Source organism: Acytostelium subglobosum, assembly GCF_000787575.1.
Source record: "Acytostelium subglobosum LB1 DNA, scaffold: scaffold4, whole genome shotgun sequence".
NCBI classification, from domain to species: Eukaryota; Evosea; class Eumycetozoa; order Acytosteliales; family Acytosteliaceae; genus Acytostelium; species Acytostelium subglobosum.
This window is the reverse complement of record NW_012236528.1, coordinates 1552-24368: the sequence shown is the minus strand read 5'-3', so window position 1 is coordinate 24368 and position 22817 is coordinate 1552. Positions and strand designations below refer to the sequence as shown.

Genomic DNA, 22817 nt, shown 5'->3' with positions numbered 1-22817 from the left:
CTACTCCATCGCCTTTCGTAATCCAGCCAAAATAATAATTGAGTTTAAAATGGGGTTAAAGTGTAATCAGACCAAAATTTGTAGTTTTTGAAAAGCTAGGTGTGAAAGTGTTGTCTATTAAATCATCACACTCTTTGATAATTGTCATAATTAAATATTTGTGCTACACTAACTGGAATTCCTCGAGTAATGGAATGCTCATTACATTCTGGTATGGGATACATGAGACCATTTGCTATCGATGACAATGAGTTATGGGGTCAAAGGACTCTCCCATTACTAAGCAATGGCTGCACAGAAAAATGCCGTAGACTTTTAATCGAACACTGCAACGCTCTAAAATCATATATGGACAGGGTTATCGAGATAACCGAGATTACAAAACTAGGATTGGATATTGGATACCCAACCAAAAAAGATATCAAATATTACCATACTGGTATGCTTCAGCCAGATGAGGTGGAGTGGATTCAAGATTGCTTTACAAAGCCTTACCCAAGGATCAATTCAATGAATGAAGATGTATGGGATGAGGTTGATAGAGAAGGCAAAGTGATCAAACAATTGAAAGAGGATGGTTCAGAATACAACGGCAATGACTACAAAGATGATTAAATTAAATTAATAATCTTTCATTCTTTCATTGACATGCACTCTCTTTATTTGTATATTATAGGCAAATATATAACATAATGTCATCAGATCGTCATACTGCCACAAATGACCCCAGGATTACTTAAACTGTTCCCAGAGTACCGATGGACATCCAAATAGTTGAAGAAGGTTATATAAGAGAACAAACCCAACACTTAAGGTGTATTATTCTGTTCATTCAATCTATGTACGTATCGCTCCATGTTGCGGATTAACTCTACATTAGAATCTTGGCCTCCAAGATGTTGCCAATCTGGCTCTATGTTCCACTTCTCTTGTACAATAGACTTGATTCTTTCCAATCTCAACCTCTCTATGTCCTCCTCTTCCTTTTGTTGTATGCAGCTGATAAGTATTGGTGATATATGTCCAGTAACTGTATGTCTTAGAATATCAGTTAAGGGTTTTGTTGATACTTTAGATCGTCCATCTTCCTCTTTTTGTTGTTGCTGCTGCGGTTGTTGTTGTTGTTCAAGAGAGTTTGAATGATCATACATCACTCTTTGATCATAAGTGGTGATGTTGTATGGTGAGCATGCATAGCAGAGCATCTCATGGACAAAGAGCTCAGTCTTATCATGTAGGAATCTCCTAAGGGTGTTTAGCATCTCTGTGGAGTCATGACGATATTTACGGAGTAGGGAGAACAATAGCTCCTCCAGAATATCGATGCCAGTGTTTGTCTGAAGAATGGACTTTAGCTCTCGTTGTATCCATGGCTGCAATCGAGACTTCCAGTAACTGAACGATGAATTTATCTGCTGTGGACTCAGATACAATCTGAACGGTGGTACCATAGGAATGGCTCTTATCCTACGGGCGTACACGCTCCTCCTAAAGGCGTACGAATCAGAGTACGTCTCTGAAGCACTGGGAAGAAAGAACACTGGTCTACTGCTTCTTTGTTGCTGAGATGCTGCTGCTGCTGATATTGAAGGTGATGCAGTCGTCAGTTTTCTACTGACACGTTTGGGCTCCACTTCAAATACATGACGTTTATAATCTTTGTTGGACTTGACGTCATGTATGAGTGATTCGTAGGTCGTCTTGCAGAGTGGACACTTTAAAGACAGTTCCGACCATTGGAGTATACATACGAAACAGAAGTGATCTACATTGAATTATTAAATTGATTGGTTAGTTATATATATATACAACGACGACGTCGTCGTTGCAGCAACACTGCTGTTCAGACTACTTACGAAAGCAAACATCCAAGAATGTAAGATTATCGACATCACATAGGCATATTGGACAGGTATCTGCTGATGAATCTAAGGTTGTTGATGATGTTGATGATACGGTCGTTATTGAACTAGGCTCTTCTGTCTTTGATTGTTGTGTTGTTGTTGATGTTGTATTATTATTATCTCTGTCCATTAATTAAATAATTGTGTCTGTCGAAAAGAAAAACTTTGTGGTTGCTCTCTTATGATGAGCTAGACATTAAACATTGATTGATTTATCACAGATACAAAAAGAAGAAGAAATAATGAATGAAGACATCAGGTCTATACTTGCGAATCAATCACACACCAAGTCAAAGATACTCTTTGATGTAAATATATCCGATCCAATACCTGTAAATACATTCATTTATAATCAATGGCTCAGCGGAAGAACTGGTATGTGTAATTGTTGTTGTTGTTGTCAATAATAACAACAACAACAGACAACAGATAGTCAGACAGACAGAGACAGACAGATTCATCCCTTCTAACAAATATGGCACTACAACTACCTTAGAGAGGGAATGCTCTACTTCGAGGGAGCTTCATGAGACTGTAAATGGAGTCTCCTACCCAGGTATATCAGCCACTCTACCCAGACTACTTGAGGAGACTGATGATCAATATCGCAACTTTAATCTTTTGCAGACAGCTCTCGAACATCCAAAGTCATTGGCCTCACATTCTATGTTTCAAATGGACCCAACTACAAGAAAGCAATTGATTGAAGGCTACTATGACTTTGACAATGGTCTAATGCGCGAGTTAATTGGTCGCAAATTGACCTCTGGTCAAAGAAGAGACCTGGATGACACTAGCGAGAAACTTAGAATACGTTTGATCAACTCTGAGAGACAGGTATGTTACTAAAGTCCTCCTTCACACACACAAGTGTCACTAACAACAACAACAACAACAACAACAACAACAACAACAACAACAACAACAACAACCAATCAGTTTGACAATCTAAAGAGGATAAGCAGAATAGTGTTTGGTGACAATCGATCATCATCGATTGACATCATCATGAACGAGTTCTCATTGAGTCGTGAGTTGGCAATGAAGTATGTCAAGGTACTCTTTCTTTGTTTCCATCGATTCGACCTGTCACACAAGAGAGTGGTGGGCCTGTCCACCAATGAACTGATGAAGGCCGCCGAAATCGTCATGAGCAATTGGGGTGACCCAGCACGACTGTTCTACATGGAGCTGGACATAAAGTTAAAGGAGGATGTCAGAGACCTCAAGGTGTACCTATCCAAAGAGTCGGATAAATATTGGCGAAGCATGAAGAGTAGATACCAGAGCAGTGCCGCATCCAGCGTTGGCCAATCGCCAAGGAACTCTTCAAACACTGTACAACAACAACAACAACAGCAACAACTACAACCACTACCTCTTGCAACGCAAACACCTCCCATGTCATCCATCACACCTATCATCTCATCTGTAGGTCATTCATCCAATGCGGTTCCCTTGGTGCCTCCTCTACCCTCGTCAATCTTCCAACAGCAGATCTCTGCAACGCCGACATCAAGCAGTAGCAACCTACATCTTCTTACACTGACAAGTGAGAAGATTCGTCAACTGGAGAGCAAATTCAAGTCGGTTCTCAAAGGCATTCTGGCGATTGGCTCCAATCTGTCCGACAGCAAGGAGTTTAGGAAACTGTTTGAGGACATCATCGAAAAGGTCATAGATCCACTGAAACGCATTGACCTGACAAGCGGCGAGGTGCACACGTTCTTTGCTGTAATGGTTGATGTGTTCACACCTGAGGCCCTTGGACTTACCTCCTTACGTCATAGAGATCGAGTTACACATCATTGGAAGTCATTCTTGACTGGTGTCAAAGAGATAGTCACCCACATCTATGATCATATTTAAAGGACTGTCCAAGAGAGTCGTTGTAATTACAACCCTTTTGCCAATATAGTTTATTGACTACTGGGGAGGAGCAGTTGGGTATCCAGGGTGCTGTCCAGGGTATTGCTGCTCGGGGTATGGTTGTGGTTGTCCAGGGTATGGTTGTTGTGGCTGTCCTGGGTATGGTTGTTGTGGCTGACCTGGATATTGTTGCTCAGGGTATGGTTGTGGCTGTCCAGGGTATTGCTGTGGTTGTCCAGGGTATGGTTGTGGCTGTCCTGGATATGGCTGTGGCTGACCTGGATATGGTTGTGGCTGTCCAGGGTATGGTTGAGGCTGTCCGGGGTATGGTTGTGGCTGTCCAGGGTATGGGTGAGCGACGACAACATGTGGTTGTCCGACGACAACTGGTTGGGCAACAACAGGAGAGCCCTGAACTACAACGACAGTGTTGGTGTGCACAGCTCCTCCCTTGTTGTTCTCATGCTCCACCATGCCTGGAATCAAACAGATGTCAACCAACCATCCAATACCAAAGATACCCAAAGTAAACAGGTAGATGACACCGGTGCAAGGCTTGTCTGTTGTTCATTATAAGAGGTGAAGCAGCGAGTTAACAGTTAGTATCACAAACTCCTTGAGGCAATATTTGGGTTGTTGTTGTTGGGTTACTTACTAAGATAGAAACGGTGAACACCAAAAAAGCCAAAGAAGAACCACAATAAGTATGCTACTCCTAATGATTTCATGACTATATCTAATGTAATGTATTTGTTTGTTTAAAATATGTATATGTATGAGTATGTATGGTAATAAATAGATGACTGATTGGCCAACCCCTTATTATACAGATGTGGACCAAAAAGCAGTTGAATATATTCCACACATCTAATCATAAAAATAACTGATTGAACTTCGATCACAATAATAAACAATATTGATCAAAGGAGTTGAGTTTGTGATTGGACAAACCAAAACTTGTTGTCTTGTCTGTTTGTGACAACAGTAATACACCAGTAGGCAGTGGCACAATCAACAACTCCAATGCTAGCGATGATATAGAGTCGATAAGGTTTATATAATAATGTACAAATTTCTTGATAACGATTCTCTATCTGCGTCTTCGAGCAATGATCGCAATAACCAGAACGATGAGCACAATGGATCCTGCGACCCATAGGAATATATAACTATCGCCTTTCGAGTAGAAGTACTGGTATAGCCCTCCAACAATCAGTCCTATGGCAACAATAAACAAGATCGCAGTGAATATCTTTGTCACCATTGGCTCTGACTTTGAATAGGTACTTCTGTTGCTGTTGTTGTTGTTGTTGTTGTTGTCATTGTGTTGTTGGTATCCCTGTAGCGGTACTAGAGGTGCAAACTCCACACTCTTGTTCCTATCATATCTAATTATGTTTATGGTGCTCACAAGTCAGAATGGTCTCAGTCAACAACAAACTCTACTTGACAGCGGAAAGCATACATGTTTCGCTCCCAAAATGGTTTTGATTGGTAGCTTGATTGATAGTTGGACATCACAGTGATAATAATAAATGTGATGCTATTGTAATAATAACTTTGTTTTATCTGTTTTTGTCTACAAACAAACGCTGTAAAACCTATCCATTGTGTTGAATCAGAGTCTAGACTCTGGTGGGTTGGTGGGTCCAAAGAAAAAGAAAAGGCCTTTTCCAATGATCGTGATAAACAATCAATTATACGATATCAATCAGTCAATCAATCAATCAATCAATAATAATGCTGCTTTATATAAAAGTCGCTTAGTAGACATGCTTGGCCAGTGCCTTGGTGGTTCTGCGCTCCTTGAGGTTTCTGTTCTTCAAACGTCTTGCCTGGGCCTGATCGTTGATCTGCTTCTCTCTGAGCTTCTCAGTCTTGGATCTGACAATGTACTCGATCAAAGTACGCTTGTTCTTGAAGATGTTTCCCTTGGCCTTGAGGTAGAGCTCACGRTAGGCRTGTCTGTCGATCTTCTTGGCCTCACGGTACTTCTTSAGCAACCTTCTGAGGACTCTGATGCGACGAACCCAGAGAACCTTGGATGGCATTCTTGCCTCACGGGTTCCAAGACGGTTACCATGACCTCTGTGACGGCCCAACAGCTTAGCAGCGTGGTGCTGTCTGGCTCTGAAGCGAGAGTGGACAACCTCTGGCTTACGGATAATGAAACCGTTCTTGATGAGGCTGCGAACGTTGTCTCCTACAATGTTTTGATTAATGTTGTGTTAACTGATGTGTTCCCCAAAAAAAAATAATAATAGAAGATTGTTTGTCGTCGTGAAGCTGCTGCTGTTGTTTGATGTTGTTTGATGTTGTTGTTGTTATCGTCGTCTTTGTAGTCGTCGTCTGTCGTTCCTACATACTTGAGTTGGCCATTGAAATCTCAGAGATTTCATTTGGATCAATCCAGACTCTACCCTTTCCACATTTGAGGATAGAGGCAGCTAATCTCTTTTGCAAAGTAAGTGAGACCATGTTGCTTAGATACTATAGGGACCTGTATTTAGATATTGTTATTGTAAGAGTTGTTAGCGATGCTGATCGAATCTCTGTTTGAAGTGTTGAGATGTGTGCTGAACAAAAGGATAGATAAATGATGATGGTGAAATGTCATTAATGTTCTATTGAATCTGATCTATAAGATGTAGTCGTTGCTTTCATTCGCCATACTGAGAGCATACACAACAACATCAACAACAATAACAACAACAACAACAACAACAACCATACGATCAAATCGACTTTGCTGCTAAATCAGAAGACAAAAGGAAAGTTCTACAGTTCGCATGAACTTGTATAAATCTGTATGAACCTATGCAATGTTGACAAAGATATATATGTGTGTGTGTGTTATATTATGTGATCATCCACTTACCAGACGTTTCAAAACAACTATGCCATTGATCCTCCATTGTCTTTCAAGTCTTTTGCCTCTGAGTCGTCTGTGTGGGTCCAAAAAATATGTTTTTTTTTACGAAAGTTTGTAAATCTTTGGTAACTTTTTTACATAATTGGTCAACACAACCACAAGGCGAATGAATGAACAACATAAATAATATATAATTACATCCTGATCATACATATCAATCAATTATGGATGGAAAGTATGGTGACGATGAGGACATTGATGGAGTGCCCATCACTATGCCTTTTGGATTATCAGAGGACAAGCTTGCACCATCCACAATGCAGGTAGGACAGCATATCATAACATACTGGTAGTAGTAGTGAGAGGAGAGGAACTAACATATGTTCTTGATTACTGAACTATAGAGCATATCAGAGACAAAGTTGCACGAGATAAGGACTGGCACAACCAAGGTATCATTGCTGGACCAACACAGACACCAAACCGATGCAAGGAAGAAGGTACGTGGTCTACCAGCAACAACATGTTAATAACAACAACAAAAACATTGTTGTGAATCGATTCTTCTAACATTGGCCATCATATATTGTTAGCGAGACAATGATGAGGCGGCTCAGGCTTACAGGGAGTGGATGAGCTCATTCGATACGGAGCAGGTGAGAAAGAAACCTGCTTTTGTCAAGGGAGGCACTTATGTCTTGTCCTCTGTCCAAAGCGATGACACTGATGTGCATGGAGGCATACAAGAAAGATCTACAGAGCAGCAGCAACAACAACAACAACAACAATCAAACATTGGTTCTTTCTCAATGTCGAACTCTCCTCCACCGTCCCCAACACCTCTGATAAGAAAGGGAAGGTCAAAGTTGATCGATGAGTTAAAGGAGGAGTTCAAGCAGAATCAGCAGGACAGGGAGAGAGACAAAGAAAGGGACAAGGAGAGGCAGCAGGCCATCGATGATAGGGAGAGAGAAAGAGACAGATATAGAGATAGAGGAAGAGAAAGGGAAAGAGATAGAGACAGAGACAGGGACAGAGATAGAGATAGAGATAAAGATAGAGATAATGATAGATATAGAGAAAGAGATAGGAATGGTGATCGAGTTAGAAACGGAGGGCGAAGCAGAGACACAGAAAAAGTTATAGACAGGAACAGAGAAGGTGAATATGACGACTCAACATTCACTACATTGTTCATTCGTCAGTTGTCAATGCAAGTCACAGAGGAGGACTTGCAACTATCCTTCTCAAAATTCGGAGTCATCACAATGATCAGGATACTTCCTCCAAAGGGCACACAACCACCTTGCGCCATCCTCACATACAGTGAGCACAGGGCTGCAAGCGATGCTAAGCATAGCCTCGATGGCAAGACAATCAATGGAAGAGAGGTCAAGATACAATGGGCAAAGAGTCAGCAGCAGATTGGTACTCAGCCTCCATCGGAGCAACAACAGAATCACACACCACCAATGACGAATCAGATCCGAATCAGAATACCACACAACATGCAGACAAGGAGTCTAATCGAGAGATTGGCAACGTTTGTCTCACGACAAGGTCATCATTTTGAGAGTGCTGTCATGCAACGCGAGAAAGACAATCCCAACTATCGTTTCCTGTTTGAATGCTCAGGCGATGACTACCACTACTACTGCTGGCGAGTGTTCACATCGATGGAGGAGTTTGCCAAGTATCGATCAGTACCACTGCAGGTGCTTGAGGAAGGTCCAATCTATCTTCCACCAGATGGCATCGATGAGAAGATTCAATTGGTGTCTGTTTCTAATGAGAGCACCATTGATTTTGGCAGACATGACCCGATCAGGAGTGGAAGCAGAGAGAGAAACAAAGGTGGAGAGAGAGATGGAATTAGTGATGGACGTAGAGACGATAGGGTTGGAGAAAAAGGAAGAGACAGAGTCAGAGGCAGAGAAAGAGATAGAGGAGATAGAGATAGAGATAAAGATAGAGATAGAGATAGAGATAGAGATAGAGATAGAGATAGAGATAGAGATAGAGATAGAGATAGAGATAGAGACAGAGACAGAGGCAGAGATAGAGACAAGGATAGAGACAGAGTTGGATCAGGTACCAAGGATTTGAAACGCAAGGAAATATCCTTCACTGATAGATCACAATTCACCGACATGTTGAGACATATGTCAACTTCAAAGCAGAGGATCAAAGAGGCGATGGGATTCTCCATTGAATGTTCAGAGTTTAGCAATGACATTGTAGATATGGTGATCAACTCTACATTCGATCAGGTTCAGTCCAATAGATCAAGGATATCAAAGCTCTATCTCATATCAGACATCTTGTCCAATTGTACTGCCAAAGTACAGAATGTATCTTCATACAGAGGATTGTAGGTAATCTTTCAAGAGACACAAAGACACAGTTTAATAACATTCCCTTATTTTATATATATATATAGGTTTGAGAATCAACTTCCACGATTCTTTGAGGGTTTAGGCGATACACTCCGAGGAATCTCAGGTCGTGTGACGGCTCTTAGCTTCAAGGATCAAATCCTCAAGGTTCTCCTACATTGGGAATACTCATCAATCTTCCAGAGGCACTTCATACAAGGTCTCAGGTTTACTCTCATCAATTCATCAGAACTGCAACAGAAATACAAGGATGAGATAGCAAAGGAAGAGGAAATAGATGGTGCCCCCCTTTCATTGACAGCAGAGGAGACATCAAAATCTCCAGGAACAAGACATAGTTCCCTAGTGAAGTTGTGCATGCTCAATGGACTGGTCAGAGTAGGAAGTTTGGATGACCTTGAGCTTCGTCTGAAGCTCTACAACAAGTTTGTTCAAGAAGAGTCCAAGAAAGAACCTACAGTATCCCTTCACGAGACCGATTATAGCCAAATAGATGAAGAGGTCAACGAGTATAGAACTCGTCTTCTACTATCAAAGAATAACGAACTGGAGTCAGTGGATAGGAGTGTAATGCAGTACAGAGACACTCTAGTGGCAAGTTATAGAAAGAGGCGTTCAGGCGATGAGAGTGGTGTAGAAACAAAGAAACAAAGGTCTTGATAATTATTATTATCAAAGTGATTAACAATGTAATTTATTGGATTGACATAGGACCATGTTCACTAATAATAATTAGACGGCGAGGTAGTAGTGGAAGTTTAGGTTTTTGTGATGTTGGAGAACTTTAGAAAGAAATTATTTTATGATCGATCTGGGGATCACAAAAAAGATAGAGATATTATTGTACAGGATCGGGTTCGGAAGCCGGTGAATGATAAAAAACATGCAAAGATAGATTCGAGTACTCCTGAGAACCAGGTAAAAACCTTGCTCATTATGGCGATCAATGAAACGATGGTGATGGTCTAGTTAGATCGGTTTCTACAATTTCGTAAATAAAATGCACCCATTTGTATTGATGTGGTGGCCTTTCATTGATAAGTGCCTGCCTTTTACCAATGACACCGAAGTGAATAATAGATATTAATGGAGGATACATCCTATCAACACTTCTTAATGATTCTGCTTCTATTATAAGGCCAACAGCCACGGTACTGTCGTAGTTTAACTCAAGGTTTTAGTTTCGAACAATATCCAAAATAATTTTGATTATAATGGAGAGTCCTCTCATTCCTTTCCATATTAACTCTCTCTTAATCTTTTATACATATAATATTTCTATCTATCCTTATTATTATTTAATATCACTCTAAGTTTATTGCCTCACTTTTTGTAAGATGAGACTCAAGGTCATCGGTCTTCTTTTGTCCTTACTGGTCATTGGAATTATTGGCCAGGTTCAAGACCCTGTCTCCAAGCATTATTACCAATGGGTAAAGATGACTTCCAACTCCTACTTAGCTACTATGAGCAGTATTGATTCAATTGCCAAATCATCATCAAATACCAAACCGTAAGTATTTCCTTTCAGTAGTTCTAAAGAATATATATTTAACTTATTCTAACAATCTTCCACTATTATATCCAATATCTCACACTCTAAATACATTTTCAATTTAGATACTTGGCTACCATTGACTCACCAGAGGAATTAGCCTTTATCAGTTCCCAGCCTACTCTCACTACCCTCTCTTCTGGATTCACCTACTATATCTCGGGTACATTGTCAACCACTAACGGAGTTACAACCTACCAATACAATTCCGGTCCCTTGAACAACAATCCAATTTACACTCACCGTCCACTGGGTCGTTGTCACACCGTTTGCCCTTGGGACTCTGGATACCCATTTGACAATTCAGTAGATATTCAATATCTCACGTTTAACTATGTCAACAGCAAGGTTGTGTTCCAACAAAAGCAATTCACCTCTGGACAATACTTCTTGATCGAATGGGGTGGAAGTACCGACCCGGTGATTCCAATGCCCCCAACTACTGGAGGCGATATTGTTGTCACCAACTTTGTTGCCGACGAGAGCTCTACCTTTGTTTGGAACATGGCTACGATTACTGTATCTCTGGTCGATAGTGCTGGAAGTTCCACTACTGCTACCATCGTCAACCGTGGTACCTCTACCATCACCGTCACCATTCCACCAGGATACAATAGATTCACCATGACTTTTAATGACGGTCTCAAGAGACAATATTCTCAAAATGTCCACTATCAATGTATGTATCTGTTCAGTTCTACTCCTAGGTATCACTATTTAATACTTCTGTCCACTCTTTCTATCTCTCAACAGTGCCATACATCACCACTTTCTATGCTAGAGCCTACGTTGTAGGTTCCCCAATTACCATTACTGGAGGAAACTTTGGAACCACCTCTACAGACTTGTCCATCTCTGTAGTTGGTGTCCCCTGTACCGGTCTGGCTGTAGTCGAGAACTACAAAACTGTGACCTGCAAGATTGCCGCCAGCACTACCGCCACCGTATCCCTCCTCCCTATAACTATAGGATATGGTTCAAACAACTTTGTTGCTTCTCACCGAAACAATATCCCTTTCTGTAAGTGTACTATTCGATTATGATCTCATAAAGGAGCCTAGACTAATCAATCCTCAATCCAATACCAATTATTAGATGACTTTAACACTATGACTGTGATTCGTATCTGCGTTGATTGTGTTGCCTTCCTCAATGAAATCACAGCATGGACCCAAGCAATCCTGACAACCAACATCGATGGTAACATACCTTATCTAGGTGTTGTAAGGAGCGCTACACAGGCCAATATGCTCCTCAATACCTACAACTTTGGCAAGAAGAATGCTACCCAGGGACTTGACCTCTCTGGTACTAACGGCAACATACCCATCGTCGACTTGGGTGGCCCGAATAACGGTGCAATTGCTTACTCTCCCTGGAGTGAGTCCTCCCCGGCCAAGTGTCTTCCAGCTGTTGTCTACTGTCCAGGTGATGTTGTAGACTGGAAATATAACTTTATTATGTTTGGTTATAATAGTGCCACTGGTGCAGGTTACCAGTATTGTGGAGACAACCCCGATAGAGGAGGAGAGATTGTTTACTACGGAGGCTTCAAACCAACACAGAATGCCGATGTGACTCTTACCGTCGATACATCTGGAGGTTCGGTTGCTTTCACTACCGGTGGATCTGTTGGATTCAGGTTCACACAGCGTTCTTTCGTTATGAACACCGTCACCTACTCCTTCCCAAACATCTCACAGACCAGCAAGACCGGACTCTCTCTCATCATTCCACCTGGCATAGGTGTCGCCATCCCCATCACCGTCAACATTGAATCCTACTCCTTCACCAACTTAAAGATCTCCTACAACCCACCAAGAATCACATCCATCCTACCATCCATTACCTCAATCGGTGCCAACGTTTTGGTGAATGGTACCAATTTCGGTTCTGATCCATCAAGTATCATCGCAACCATTTCACGAGCTGCGACCACTGTATCAGTTACATGCACAGTTAAGATTGCCCATATACAACTCGATTGTGCCTTCCCAGGTGGCATCGGATCTGAGACCTTTACCTTAAAGGTTGGAACCCAATCCACAACTTTTACCTATGCCTACCAATCACCAGTTATCCTAACGGCAACCAATAATGGAGACCTTTTGACAATCACTGGAACTGGTCTTGGTGTCCTCCTTAGTAACATGGTTCTGTCAATCCCTGTGATCTCCAACACAGCCTCCTTGACAACCGACTCTGATCCCCAAACCTACTCTACCAGAATCCCAACTACAAATAAGAACTGTCCACTCTTTACAACAGTCGGCTCCAAGTCCAGTAACTCGGTCTACATGGCATACACTCCCACTGTCTCGGCTGTTTCAGGTGTGTCAACTGGTGTTGTCTCTAGCATAGTCCTCTCTGGTTACTTCCTCTCGATCACCAGAGCGAACTCTACCCTTGCAGATGTTTCAGTAATGATTGGTTCCATACCATGTACAGTTCCCTCCAACCCAGATCCCTCGTCTCTCAAGTGTACTGCACCAGCACTTACTGGAGCTCTTTCAGTTGTGGTCAAAATAGATGGGGTTTCCTCCAATACTTTTACCTTCTCAGCGCCAACCCCAACCGTGGCCACCCCAATCGCCCAGACTGGAGATAGTATCGTAATCACAGGAACTAACTTTGGCACTACCAACAAAGTCTTAGTTACCCTTGGTTCCTTGACCTTTGCTCCTTCCTCAGTATCTGACAAGTCTATTACCGCCACCCTACCTGCATCCTCTACAAACGGACAGTTAAAGGTCATTGTTGATGGAATCCAATCGAATTCAGTAACTTTCGCTGTAACACCAGTCTTCTCTGGTGCTGGCCCCATCCCTACTGATGGTGGCCAACTTGTCATCATAGGAAAGTTCTTCAACATGGTGGACTCTGATAACAACCCTCTAAACCCATCAGTCTTGATTGGTGGCATATCATGCTCAGGTCTTCTTACAACTGGCAACACTCAAATCACCTGTTCCGCCCCAGCTGGAGTAGGAGTTAGTAACTCACTCAAGATCAACGTTGGTCTAATGTCCACCTCGGGACAGTTCGGCTACCTTGCCCCATCGATAACGACGGTTGTCCAGAACCCAAAGACCACGCAAATCACAGTGACAGGAAGTAACTTTGGTCAACAAACTACCTCAATCAATATTGTCATCAACGGAGCCATCATCCAAGCCACCAGTTTCACTGCCCAATACACTCAATTTGTAGCCACTCTTCCATCCTCTTCCAAGAGTGACGATGTCCATGTAGTTGTTGGTACTCAACCATCCAACAACATCTACCTTAACCTTATCCCATTGGTATCCACAGTTGGCCAGCCACCCGCCATCGGAGGTCTAATCTCTATCACAGGAACCTTCATGTTCTCCACCAGCTTCAATGGTGACACTCGAAACCCAGTCTTCACAATTGACAACAATCTTCCTTGCTCTACCCCAGCCTTTGTAGGCACCACGGGATCTATCATTACTTGCACAGCCCCAGCTGGAACAGGAATCAATCACAACATCATTGTGTCAATCGGCTCTGAAAGTTCTGCCCCAGCATTGTTCAACTACCAAGTCCCATCTATTACATCTGCAGTCCAGAATGCCAAAGCAATCACAATTTCTGGTACCAACTTTGGAACTGATTCCAGCAAAGTCCAAGTGTTATTTGGAAATGTTGGATCTGGTTTCCCCAACTCAATTGTTGATAACCAACTCTTTGTTAACATCCCCAAGGATGCACTTAACGGAGTTGTTTATGTTGTTGTCGACACCCAACAAACAGTTTCAACAATCCCATTCGACTTGACACCAATAATCAACTCTGTTACTTCAGCACCCATCTCTGGTGATCAAATCACTATCACTGGATACTTCCTCAACAATCTCCGTCAGAACAACTCTGCTACCTCCAATTCGATAATCTTGTTGCCAAACACACCCTGTACTGGAGTTTCCAAGATTCCCGATATCAGCAACCAAGCACGCTTTGTCTGTGATGTCCCATCTGGCACAGGTTCCAAGACTCTCCGCTTCACGATTGACAGTAAGTTCGTAGACACACCATTTGTCTACGGACTTCCAACAATAGATGGTGTCCAAGTGGATTCCAACAACAGGATCTCAGTGATTGGTACCAATCTGATTGCTGCTGGAGTAACCACCACTGTTTCCTATGGCTCCGTACAGATCAATAGCTACACAACCTCTGCCGACAACACCACAATCTACTTTAATGCACCAACCAACGCCCTTGCTGATTTTGTCTATGTCAATGTTGACGGAACTGAATTGAAGTACTTGACGCCACTCCACCCGGTCCTCAACGATGTAACTCAATCCCGTACCTTTGGATCAGAGGTCACAATCTCTGGAAGCTACTTGAACTCTTACAACGCTGACAACACACCAACAACACTCATTGTCACTATCAACGGCCAACCTTGCCCAGTAACTGCAGACACTCAAACTGACAGGAAGTACGTTCAAGCCCCACCAGGTGTTGGAATCAACTTTGAGGTCAAGATCACGATTGGATCCTACTCTTCTTCGATCCAGAACTTCAGCTACTTGCCACCATCAATGAATGGCCAAATCGATCAGAACCAGCAAACTATCACAGTGTTTGGGGACAACTTTGGAAACTCCAAAGATGACATCTCTGCCCCAATAGGAATGTCAGTTGTCTCCGCTTCCCATACCTCCGTTGTTTTCTTGCTCCCAACCTCCTACCAATCACAGATCATCACCATTGTAGTTGGTCATCAATCTGTCTCAAATATCTTTGTGGTCTCTCCTATTGTCTCTAACTTGGCTGCTGTCTACGCAGATGGAGGTGATGTTGTGATACATGGATCATACCTCAATACTCAATCTGCCAACTCTACTGCCACCAATATTGTTATTACTCTTGGATCAATGAACTGTGCCTTCAAATCAGCAGCCCAAGATGGATCTTCACTGACATGTGCACTTGGAGTCCAGTCAATATTTGAGGGAGCAATCAATGTCTCGATCGACAACAAGATTTCCTCCACATTAGGTACCTACTCTTCACTCCCACCCGTTGTCACCTATGCTACCTCGGTTGCTCCCGATGGAGGAGTGATTACTATCACTGGATCTCACTTTGTTTCACCATTGACCGTAACTGTTGGGATGTTGACCTGTGCAAATGCGGACCACCAAGGAACAACCACCACCATCGTCTGTTCTCTTCCATCTGGTGGATCCTCAGCTATAGCAATCTCCGAGGCGCTGCCAGTGACTGTCACTAATGACCAAATAGGAACCACAGCAAACGTGTTCCTCTACAGCAGGTATGACTGTCAATCTCAATGTGGTGCTGGAACTTGTCAAGAGGGATACTGTATTTGCCCGAGCGGATTATCCGGACCAACTTGTTCAGATATGGTCGACACTTTTGTACAACCATCCATTGAACCCTCCAAGGTCACTTTCTCTGTTGCCTCCTTGGTCACCTTCACTTCCCAAATTGCCTACATCCAAGAGTATGACACCACCACCACTCAGGTTGGCTCTACTGTCACACTTATCGGTGTACAATGGACTGAATCAGCTCCCTCCACCTACATCACCGTTGTTAATGGTGTAACTGTTCAGGTCAAGACTGATTTCTACAACCAAGCCTCTCTAGTTAAGTTTGCTGGAGAAACGATTCCGGTTCCCGAGGGAGGAGTCAAACATACTGTCATGGTATCTGGATGGTCCTTTAGTTCTGATGACAACTTCTTAAGAGTCATCTACGAGTCTCAGGCACCAGCCTCTTTCAACTATAACTGCTCCACAGCCTCTACATCAGTCATTCACTTTGACAATCCTAATATGCCTTTGTCCTTCACCTTGGGCTCTCCAGCTGGATTTATGTTGGTCCACTTCTCTGATCGTGCATATTGTGATGAAAAGCTCTTCCAAATCCAAACCGTCCAAGACACCTTAATGCCTGCAATCAATGGTTCTACAGTATCAAGATATGCTATCGTTGCTCCAGCCTTCTCCAAAACTCTGGTTTTTGACCCTATTTTTGTTGCCTACAAGATGCCTAATATCTCTACAAACTGCAACTCTGGCACGACCACAACTGATGGGCCAACATCTACAACTACAACAGTGACTCCAACCACAGGCACAACCTCTGTCCAAACAACAACGACGACAGACTTATCGACCACTACTACTTCCCCACCAACTACAACCACCTCGATCACCACTGTAGTTCCAACTATAACCACGATTAGTGCATCAGGCACCACATCAACTGGTCAGACTACCGACATCACTACAGGAAAGACGACCAGTACCACTACTACAGGTCAGACAACCGATACTACCACATCTACTGGAAAGTCTACCGAGATCTCCACTTCAGCTCCAGCAACTACTACCACCAGCACAACAAGCACAACAACCACTACTGGCCTCAGTGGTTCTTTCAAGATTTCCCCACCAATGGTGTTCGTTGCCCTCCTTTGTGTCATTCCACTCCTTTTCTGAAACGTCTTCTCTTTCAATTAATAAATGCTACTTGCTCCCAAGAAGGTATATCTTTAATAATAGATGATGTTGTTGGTCTTTGGTCGGATTGTGACATCTTTGATTCAAGTACAATTAGATTAGCCAGAGAAAATGAATGTTTGAAAGATCGATTCATCTCGATGAGTTGAGCTTGTTGGTCTGTAATGTATCACTGTTGGTCAGCAGTTGGGGTGTGATTATCGGTAGTGTGGCTTCATAGTATCATGTTGTTCCAATATAGTCTCTCGCATAGGTCGGGCTGCTCGTACTTCCACAGCTCGCTGACGTACACCTACATGCTTGAGTTGTCCAAGGCATCCTTTATGTTGTTGTTGAGCCATGTCGTCGTCCTGCTCCTTCTCCTTGACACTGATTCTGGCCACAGAGCCCGACAGCCATGACGAGCCCAACCAGTGTGAGACATAACCAGAGACTTTGTCTTGAGCAGTGCTGTGTGTAGATGACTTTGTGGATAGTACGTTGACACATAGACCTTTCCAGACAAATTTAATTGATTTGGGTGATGGAGTAGCCGAGGGAGACGAGGAATATAGCTGGCACATTGTAGTCGAAACAGGTTGATCCCAAGTGGTAGTGTGTAGCATGAGTATGAGCGGCTCTGGTACCTTGTTCTTTGGCTGAGTGTTTTGAACACAAGGATCAGAGAGTTGACTGTGTGGGTTGTCTAAATCGTACAGGTCGCATTATCCTCCTTGATTGGCAGAAGGGCCTGGACCGCCTTGACATCAGTGTTGTGAAAACATGACCATCGCTACAGATGAAGTGGAAGGTTGAGTTAGTATGAGTGACAAGAGTGAAAGGTATGATTCCTTGGTCATATATGCTACTCGATACTCACGTACTAAAAGAAGAGAGGGTGCTTAAGACTATAGATGTTTGGTGTCAGCCAAATGGGTTGGCTGGAATGCTGAATATGCAGTAGAGGTCCTTGTCGGGCTTGGTTGTGCTCGCCAATCTGATTGGTCAATGATGGTGTGTCTTGGCACTTCTCCGGTCCGTGGAAGCTTGTCCTTTCCTTGTCATATAATGCAGGATCTCGTCACGCATCTCCTTGTCATCTTCAGTCGGGTCTGCAGGCGCAACAAAAGTCAAGGTGTTGTTGGTGGAGGAGTGGGATGTAGACTTGGAGGAGGGAGGTCAACACTCTTTTGTGTTGTTCTCAACTTCCATCGCATGGTAGATGGCAAGACGACGCTGATGAGATCGATCAAGGCAGTTAGTTGATGATCTACGTTGATATAGATTACGGTGAACGGCAATGAATGTGTATATATCCCTTCATCTTGATGATCGAGTCTGTTTGAGTATCATATGAGTTGTTGGATGATGTAGGTCCTTGGTTGGTGTGCGACGATCCAAGTGAGCTGTAAATGGTCGTCGTTAATTCCTATGAATCACTTCAACAGTGATTAGTAATATATTGATCGCTTCATCTTGATGTGTTGAGTATTACAATCTTGATTGGTATTAGAAGTAGAAGTGCGACGATCTGCCCAAGGTTTTGGTTGTTACCTGTGTAGTTGAATGTCGATTCTACAAGTTGATGTAGATTGCTCCAACGACGATGAATATAGTATGTATAGCTTCATATTGATGAGTCGAGTCTGATGATGTGTCATAGGTGTTTGTTGGACGATGTTGGTGATCAATGGAGTGCGACGATCGTAGTTGAWGCAACAATGTGAGCGTATCCTGGCTGTTGTTGAATGTGTTGCTAAAGAATAGCTTCAGTAGTGATGTACAATATATCTATCGATTCACCTTGATGCGTTGAGTCTGTTGGTATGTCAATTGTAGGTGTTATCGAGACGTTGGTGGCAGTTGGAGTGCGACTCTTGGCGTGTAAAGGGAAATGATGTCTCTTCTGCAAGCTGTACTTTGTAAGAATAGGTTCAACAGTCACATATTATATATATGATCGATTCCTGTAGATGTACTGAATCTGTTGGTGTATCAAACGTATGTGTTGAACATTGTTGGTGCGTCATCGCATTCGAAAGGCATTCATGATATCAGGTGTGATGTTGTTCAATGATGATGATTGATATCTTGATCGATTCGCATTGATATGAGGAGTAACAAGATGTATTATGTTGAGGTGTTGAGTGACGTTGTTAGGAGTTRATAGATCGACCTTCATCTGTTGTTGTTGTTGTAAATCTGGATGTCATGAAGTGGATGATGTTGGTGTATAAGCTTCAATGTTATTGTTTAATCAAATGATTCACTGTCTGTATGTATTTGTACTAATGTTATATGTATCATAGTTGTTAATGACTTGTCTATTGGGTCATTGTCAATGTGATTCAAACAACTGTGAAATTTTGATTAAAATTAATTATTGTTTATTAATATTTATTTGTTTTTTCCAATATGATGTTTAGACCAGTGTAAAGTATGATAATAATGTTAAATGATTATGGTAGGTATATATGATAGTCGTATTGTTGGCGGGATCTATGTATCTATGAGTTGTAACTTTTGAAAAAGTATATGTGTTCGAACTTCCATCCCATACAAACTTTCTCTTGAAGAAAAATAACTTTATAAAATTGAAAATATTATTTTTAAATATTAGATTTGAGGTTTAGACTATTCTATTCAATATGAGAGCCCTTATTGGATATTTGTTAATGGACTCGCRTCTAACTTGTTAGTCTTAWTTGGGTAAATCTATAATAATCAAACTAAAACCGATTAAAWTTGGAAAATTATTTTAACWTACAACATGGTGTACCTAGCGTACGCCAATTGATGGCATAGTCCCATAGTTTAATATGTGTTGTGATTCAATTTGGCAATTGTTTTTAAAATTTGTCCAGAATTAACAAGAAAACTTGTATAACATTCAAAWAATACTGAGATAAGTTATTACATGTACCTTGAGTACGCTATTGAAGGGAATAATCCCAGAATACAATTTCATCACTTTCAAATCTTCGTAAAATCTCCATGWATTGGSATTTTTGATCAAATATCAATTTTAATAAAATAACTCRTATTAAATTGAAAATATTACTCTGATATATTATTTGGTGTAACTAGTTTACGCTATTGAAAGGGATAGTTCCAAAGATTATTTTTAGTAGTCTAGCACACAAATTTTAACAAAGGATCCAGTATCATTCAACTTCTTCATTTAAAATTTTTTATTGTAAACTCATCGGCAACTCACTGGCAACTCACTGGTAAAGTGCGGTCTTGAACTTGAATTAAAATTCAAGAGTGAACTTCAAGTTCAAGTTCAAGGTGAACTTTTTTTTTTTTCAAGTCTCGAATCTTGAACTTCTCACTTGAATTTTCTGTTTTTTTTTTTGACTTGCCAAGGTTGATCGAACTCACTGGCAACACAACCCAACAAACAAGGTCAACAGTCACACAATAACGATTCAAACAACCATCAACAACATGTCTGACTCAGATGATGAGTTATTATCCAATCACCAGCTCATTGCAACAGGACTTAAAGATAAAGAAGGGCGAGACTTATACAGAGATGGTACATGCAGGACATTGATCATCTACAAACCCAAGGTGCGGAAGAACACAGCCGAGATGTGGAAAAGATTTTATGTTCTCGAGTATAGCAAGAGTGACAGGAAGTCAGCGTGCGAGAGTTGCCAATTCAAGTACACCTATTGCAACTCTGAGACCAATACTGGCAATCACCACCGATGCGCCACACAATCCAACCAAGATTTGCTGTTGTTGACAGACACCATAATGACAATTAAGACAACACCATTTAAGTATGTTGACATTTCTTACTACTATCAATCATTGCTAATTAATTATTTAAACAATCAATCAAACAGGCAAGCAATATTCGCTTGGATGAACAGCACAGATCTGCCTTTCACAACAGTTGACCATCCACTGTTTAGAAAGATGATATTTTTTTTTTTTTTAATTACAAAGAGCATATACACTCTAGGCTACTTGTTTATTGGTGTTGGTTGTTTACATGGCGAGATATTCAGTGTCGATTATGGAGTTCCATTTGTCCAGGTGTTTGATAGTTGCTTTGGTGAGGAGGGACGATATTTGTTCAGTTGGAGCTGATTGTGATCTGAGTTTAGCAACTTGAAGTTGGAGTTTGCTGTGGAGAATGGTACTTTCTGTCCGAATGATGTCTTGGGTGATGATGTTGATTGTATGAAGAGAGGAGTGCCTTTGGTTACTTTGGTGTTTCCAGTGGCAGAAGTCGAGCCATATCTGATGCATGGTGATTGCGACGAGGTTGATGCGCAGGATTGAGAGTTTGCAGTCGTATTGGGCGAGGATGGATGGAGACCATTGAGGCATGTTGATGCTCAAGGTGGTGGCAGCGAATTGAAGTCCATCAGCGTTGCGATTGACAAGGACGGGGCAGTCAAAGAAGATGTGAGACGATGTGAGGATGTTACGGACGCCGCAGGCTGGGCATGCGGGTGGAGGTTTGATGAGTGGTAGGAGCTTGGCTGAATATCTGAATATGGTGTTGTGTGCACGTTTGTGTTTGACCATGTTGATAGCTGGGAATAGTTTGGTGTAGTCGATGTTGTATTGCAGTTGTATACCCAAGTTGATTTTTTCCTAAAGTTAACCTCCCTCCCCCTCACACATCTCCATAGTACCTTCATCGACTTGGAACAAAAAAATTGGATTCACATAGAGTTAACAACAGGTTTGTGGGTGTGACTAGTGCCTCCATCCTCATGTACAGTACGTTTCATAAGTTATGGCCACCCCCTGAGCAAACAGATAGGTGATTGATATCTCTTCAATATTAAGAGATACCAAATGATATCTTATCTCTCTAAATAATAGACTCAATTATCTACTAATCTTGATTGAATTACTTATTGCTAGTTATATTTATTTACAAATAATTGAATGAGAGTGTTGAAATGATAAGTAGTGAACATGGCCATTATTTATGCAACGAAAATTGATCGAAGGTATCGGAACGATGAACTAGAATAATGACTTTTTTTTTATATTTCACACAGGAGCATATACACTCCTGGCTTCTCGATTTATTGCATTTGCATTTTCGATATGTTTTCACTTCGACCCTAGGGCATTTTTGTGGGGAGTGATAGTTGGTGTTGTCTTGTGATTTCGCACTTTCGAATTTGGACTCCAACTTGAGGTCTAGTTCGGGTCAGGGAAGCTTGACTTTCAAAGTAAGTGCTGCAGTTTACCGTCATGCCAAGGACACTAGAATAATGACAAAGGAGGTTGTCAATATTTGGTCCACCATCCATTCGCTGTTATAATGTCCTCCATTCGTTGTGGCAAGGAGGCGTATAGGTTCTCAACAATGCTGTCATCCATTAGCTCCCATTGTTCATTGGCAAGGTCGGAAAGGACCACTCCAGGGTTCTTTGCCAGCTCTCTCTTGACTCTCTTCTTCAAGATCGCCCAAAGATTCTCTATAATGTTGATGTCTGGTGAATATGGGGGAATGAATAGGGTGGGTATCCTCTTCCTTCTCAAGTGGCTGGTGACATTTGTTGCTCTATGAATTGGACAGTTGTCCATCGCCAGTGTAAAGTCTGGGAGTTGGCCATGATAATATCGGATGGATCGAGAGTATGCATCATCAAGAATCTCCGTGTATTGAGTGTTTTCTAAATTGCCTTCAATCTCAGTTTTATTTTTTACATTTGCACTCGTGACACATCCCCAGAA

The 22817-nt window shown here is 41.9% G+C and overlaps 8 protein-coding genes across 8 annotated transcripts; 4 read left to right on the top strand and 4 right to left on the bottom strand.

The window, feature by feature from the left end:
* Positions 1–809: 809 nt before the first annotated feature.
* SAMD00019534_021560 (hypothetical protein) lies at positions 810–2034 on the bottom strand (the record flags this gene model as incomplete). Its single annotated transcript, XM_012901454.1, has 2 exons — positions 810–1765; positions 1857–2034. 2 exons carry the CDS (start codon positions 2032–2034, stop codon positions 810–812), a joined length of 1134 nt encoding a protein of 377 aa, XP_012756908.1.
* A 112-nt stretch (positions 2035–2146) lies between these two features.
* Positions 2147–3767, top strand: SAMD00019534_021550 (hypothetical protein; the record flags this gene model as incomplete). The annotated part of the gene is made up of 3 exons (XM_012901453.1): positions 2147–2279; positions 2401–2741; positions 2844–3767. Coding segments are annotated over 3 exons (1398 nt in total), but the record flags the coding sequence as incomplete, so codon positions are not given.
* Positions 3768–3830: 63 nt separating this feature from the next.
* On the bottom strand, positions 3831–4501 carry SAMD00019534_021540 (hypothetical protein; the record flags this gene model as incomplete). The annotated part of the gene is made up of 2 exons (XM_012901452.1): positions 3831–4333; positions 4429–4501. 2 exons carry the CDS (start codon positions 4499–4501, stop codon positions 3831–3833), a joined length of 576 nt encoding a protein of 191 aa, XP_012756906.1.
* A 1035-nt stretch (positions 4502–5536) lies between these two features.
* On the bottom strand, positions 5537–6251 carry SAMD00019534_021530 (hypothetical protein; the record flags this gene model as incomplete). Its single annotated transcript, XM_012901451.1, has 3 exons — positions 5537–5710; positions 5804–5976; positions 6140–6251. 3 exons carry the CDS (start codon positions 6249–6251, stop codon positions 5537–5539), a joined length of 459 nt encoding a protein of 152 aa, XP_012756905.1.
* A 618-nt stretch (positions 6252–6869) lies between these two features.
* SAMD00019534_021520 (hypothetical protein) lies at positions 6870–9701 on the top strand (the record flags this gene model as incomplete). The annotated part of the gene is made up of 4 exons (XM_012901450.1): positions 6870–6968; positions 7050–7145; positions 7239–9016; positions 9086–9701. 4 exons carry the CDS (start codon positions 6870–6872, stop codon positions 9699–9701), a joined length of 2589 nt encoding a protein of 862 aa, XP_012756904.1.
* Positions 9702–10378: 677 nt separating this feature from the next.
* Positions 10379–17099, top strand: SAMD00019534_021510 (hypothetical protein; the record flags this gene model as incomplete). The annotated part of the gene is made up of 4 exons (XM_012901449.1): positions 10379–10554; positions 10662–11275; positions 11350–11616; positions 11692–17099. 4 exons carry the CDS (start codon positions 10379–10381, stop codon positions 17097–17099), a joined length of 6465 nt encoding a protein of 2154 aa, XP_012756903.1.
* Positions 17100–17344: 245 nt separating this feature from the next.
* SAMD00019534_021500 (hypothetical protein) lies at positions 17345–17521 on the top strand (the record flags this gene model as incomplete). Its single annotated transcript, XM_012901448.1, has 1 exon — positions 17345–17521. One exon carries the CDS (start codon positions 17345–17347, stop codon positions 17519–17521), a length of 177 nt encoding a protein of 58 aa, XP_012756902.1.
* A 3606-nt stretch (positions 17522–21127) lies between these two features.
* SAMD00019534_021490 (hypothetical protein) lies at positions 21128–21647 on the bottom strand (the record flags this gene model as incomplete). Its single annotated transcript, XM_012901447.1, has 2 exons — positions 21128–21255; positions 21323–21647. The coding sequence occupies 2 exons, from the start codon at positions 21645–21647 to the stop codon at positions 21128–21130; spliced, it is 453 nt and encodes a 150-aa protein (XP_012756901.1).
* Positions 21648–22817: the final 1170 nt, after the last annotated feature.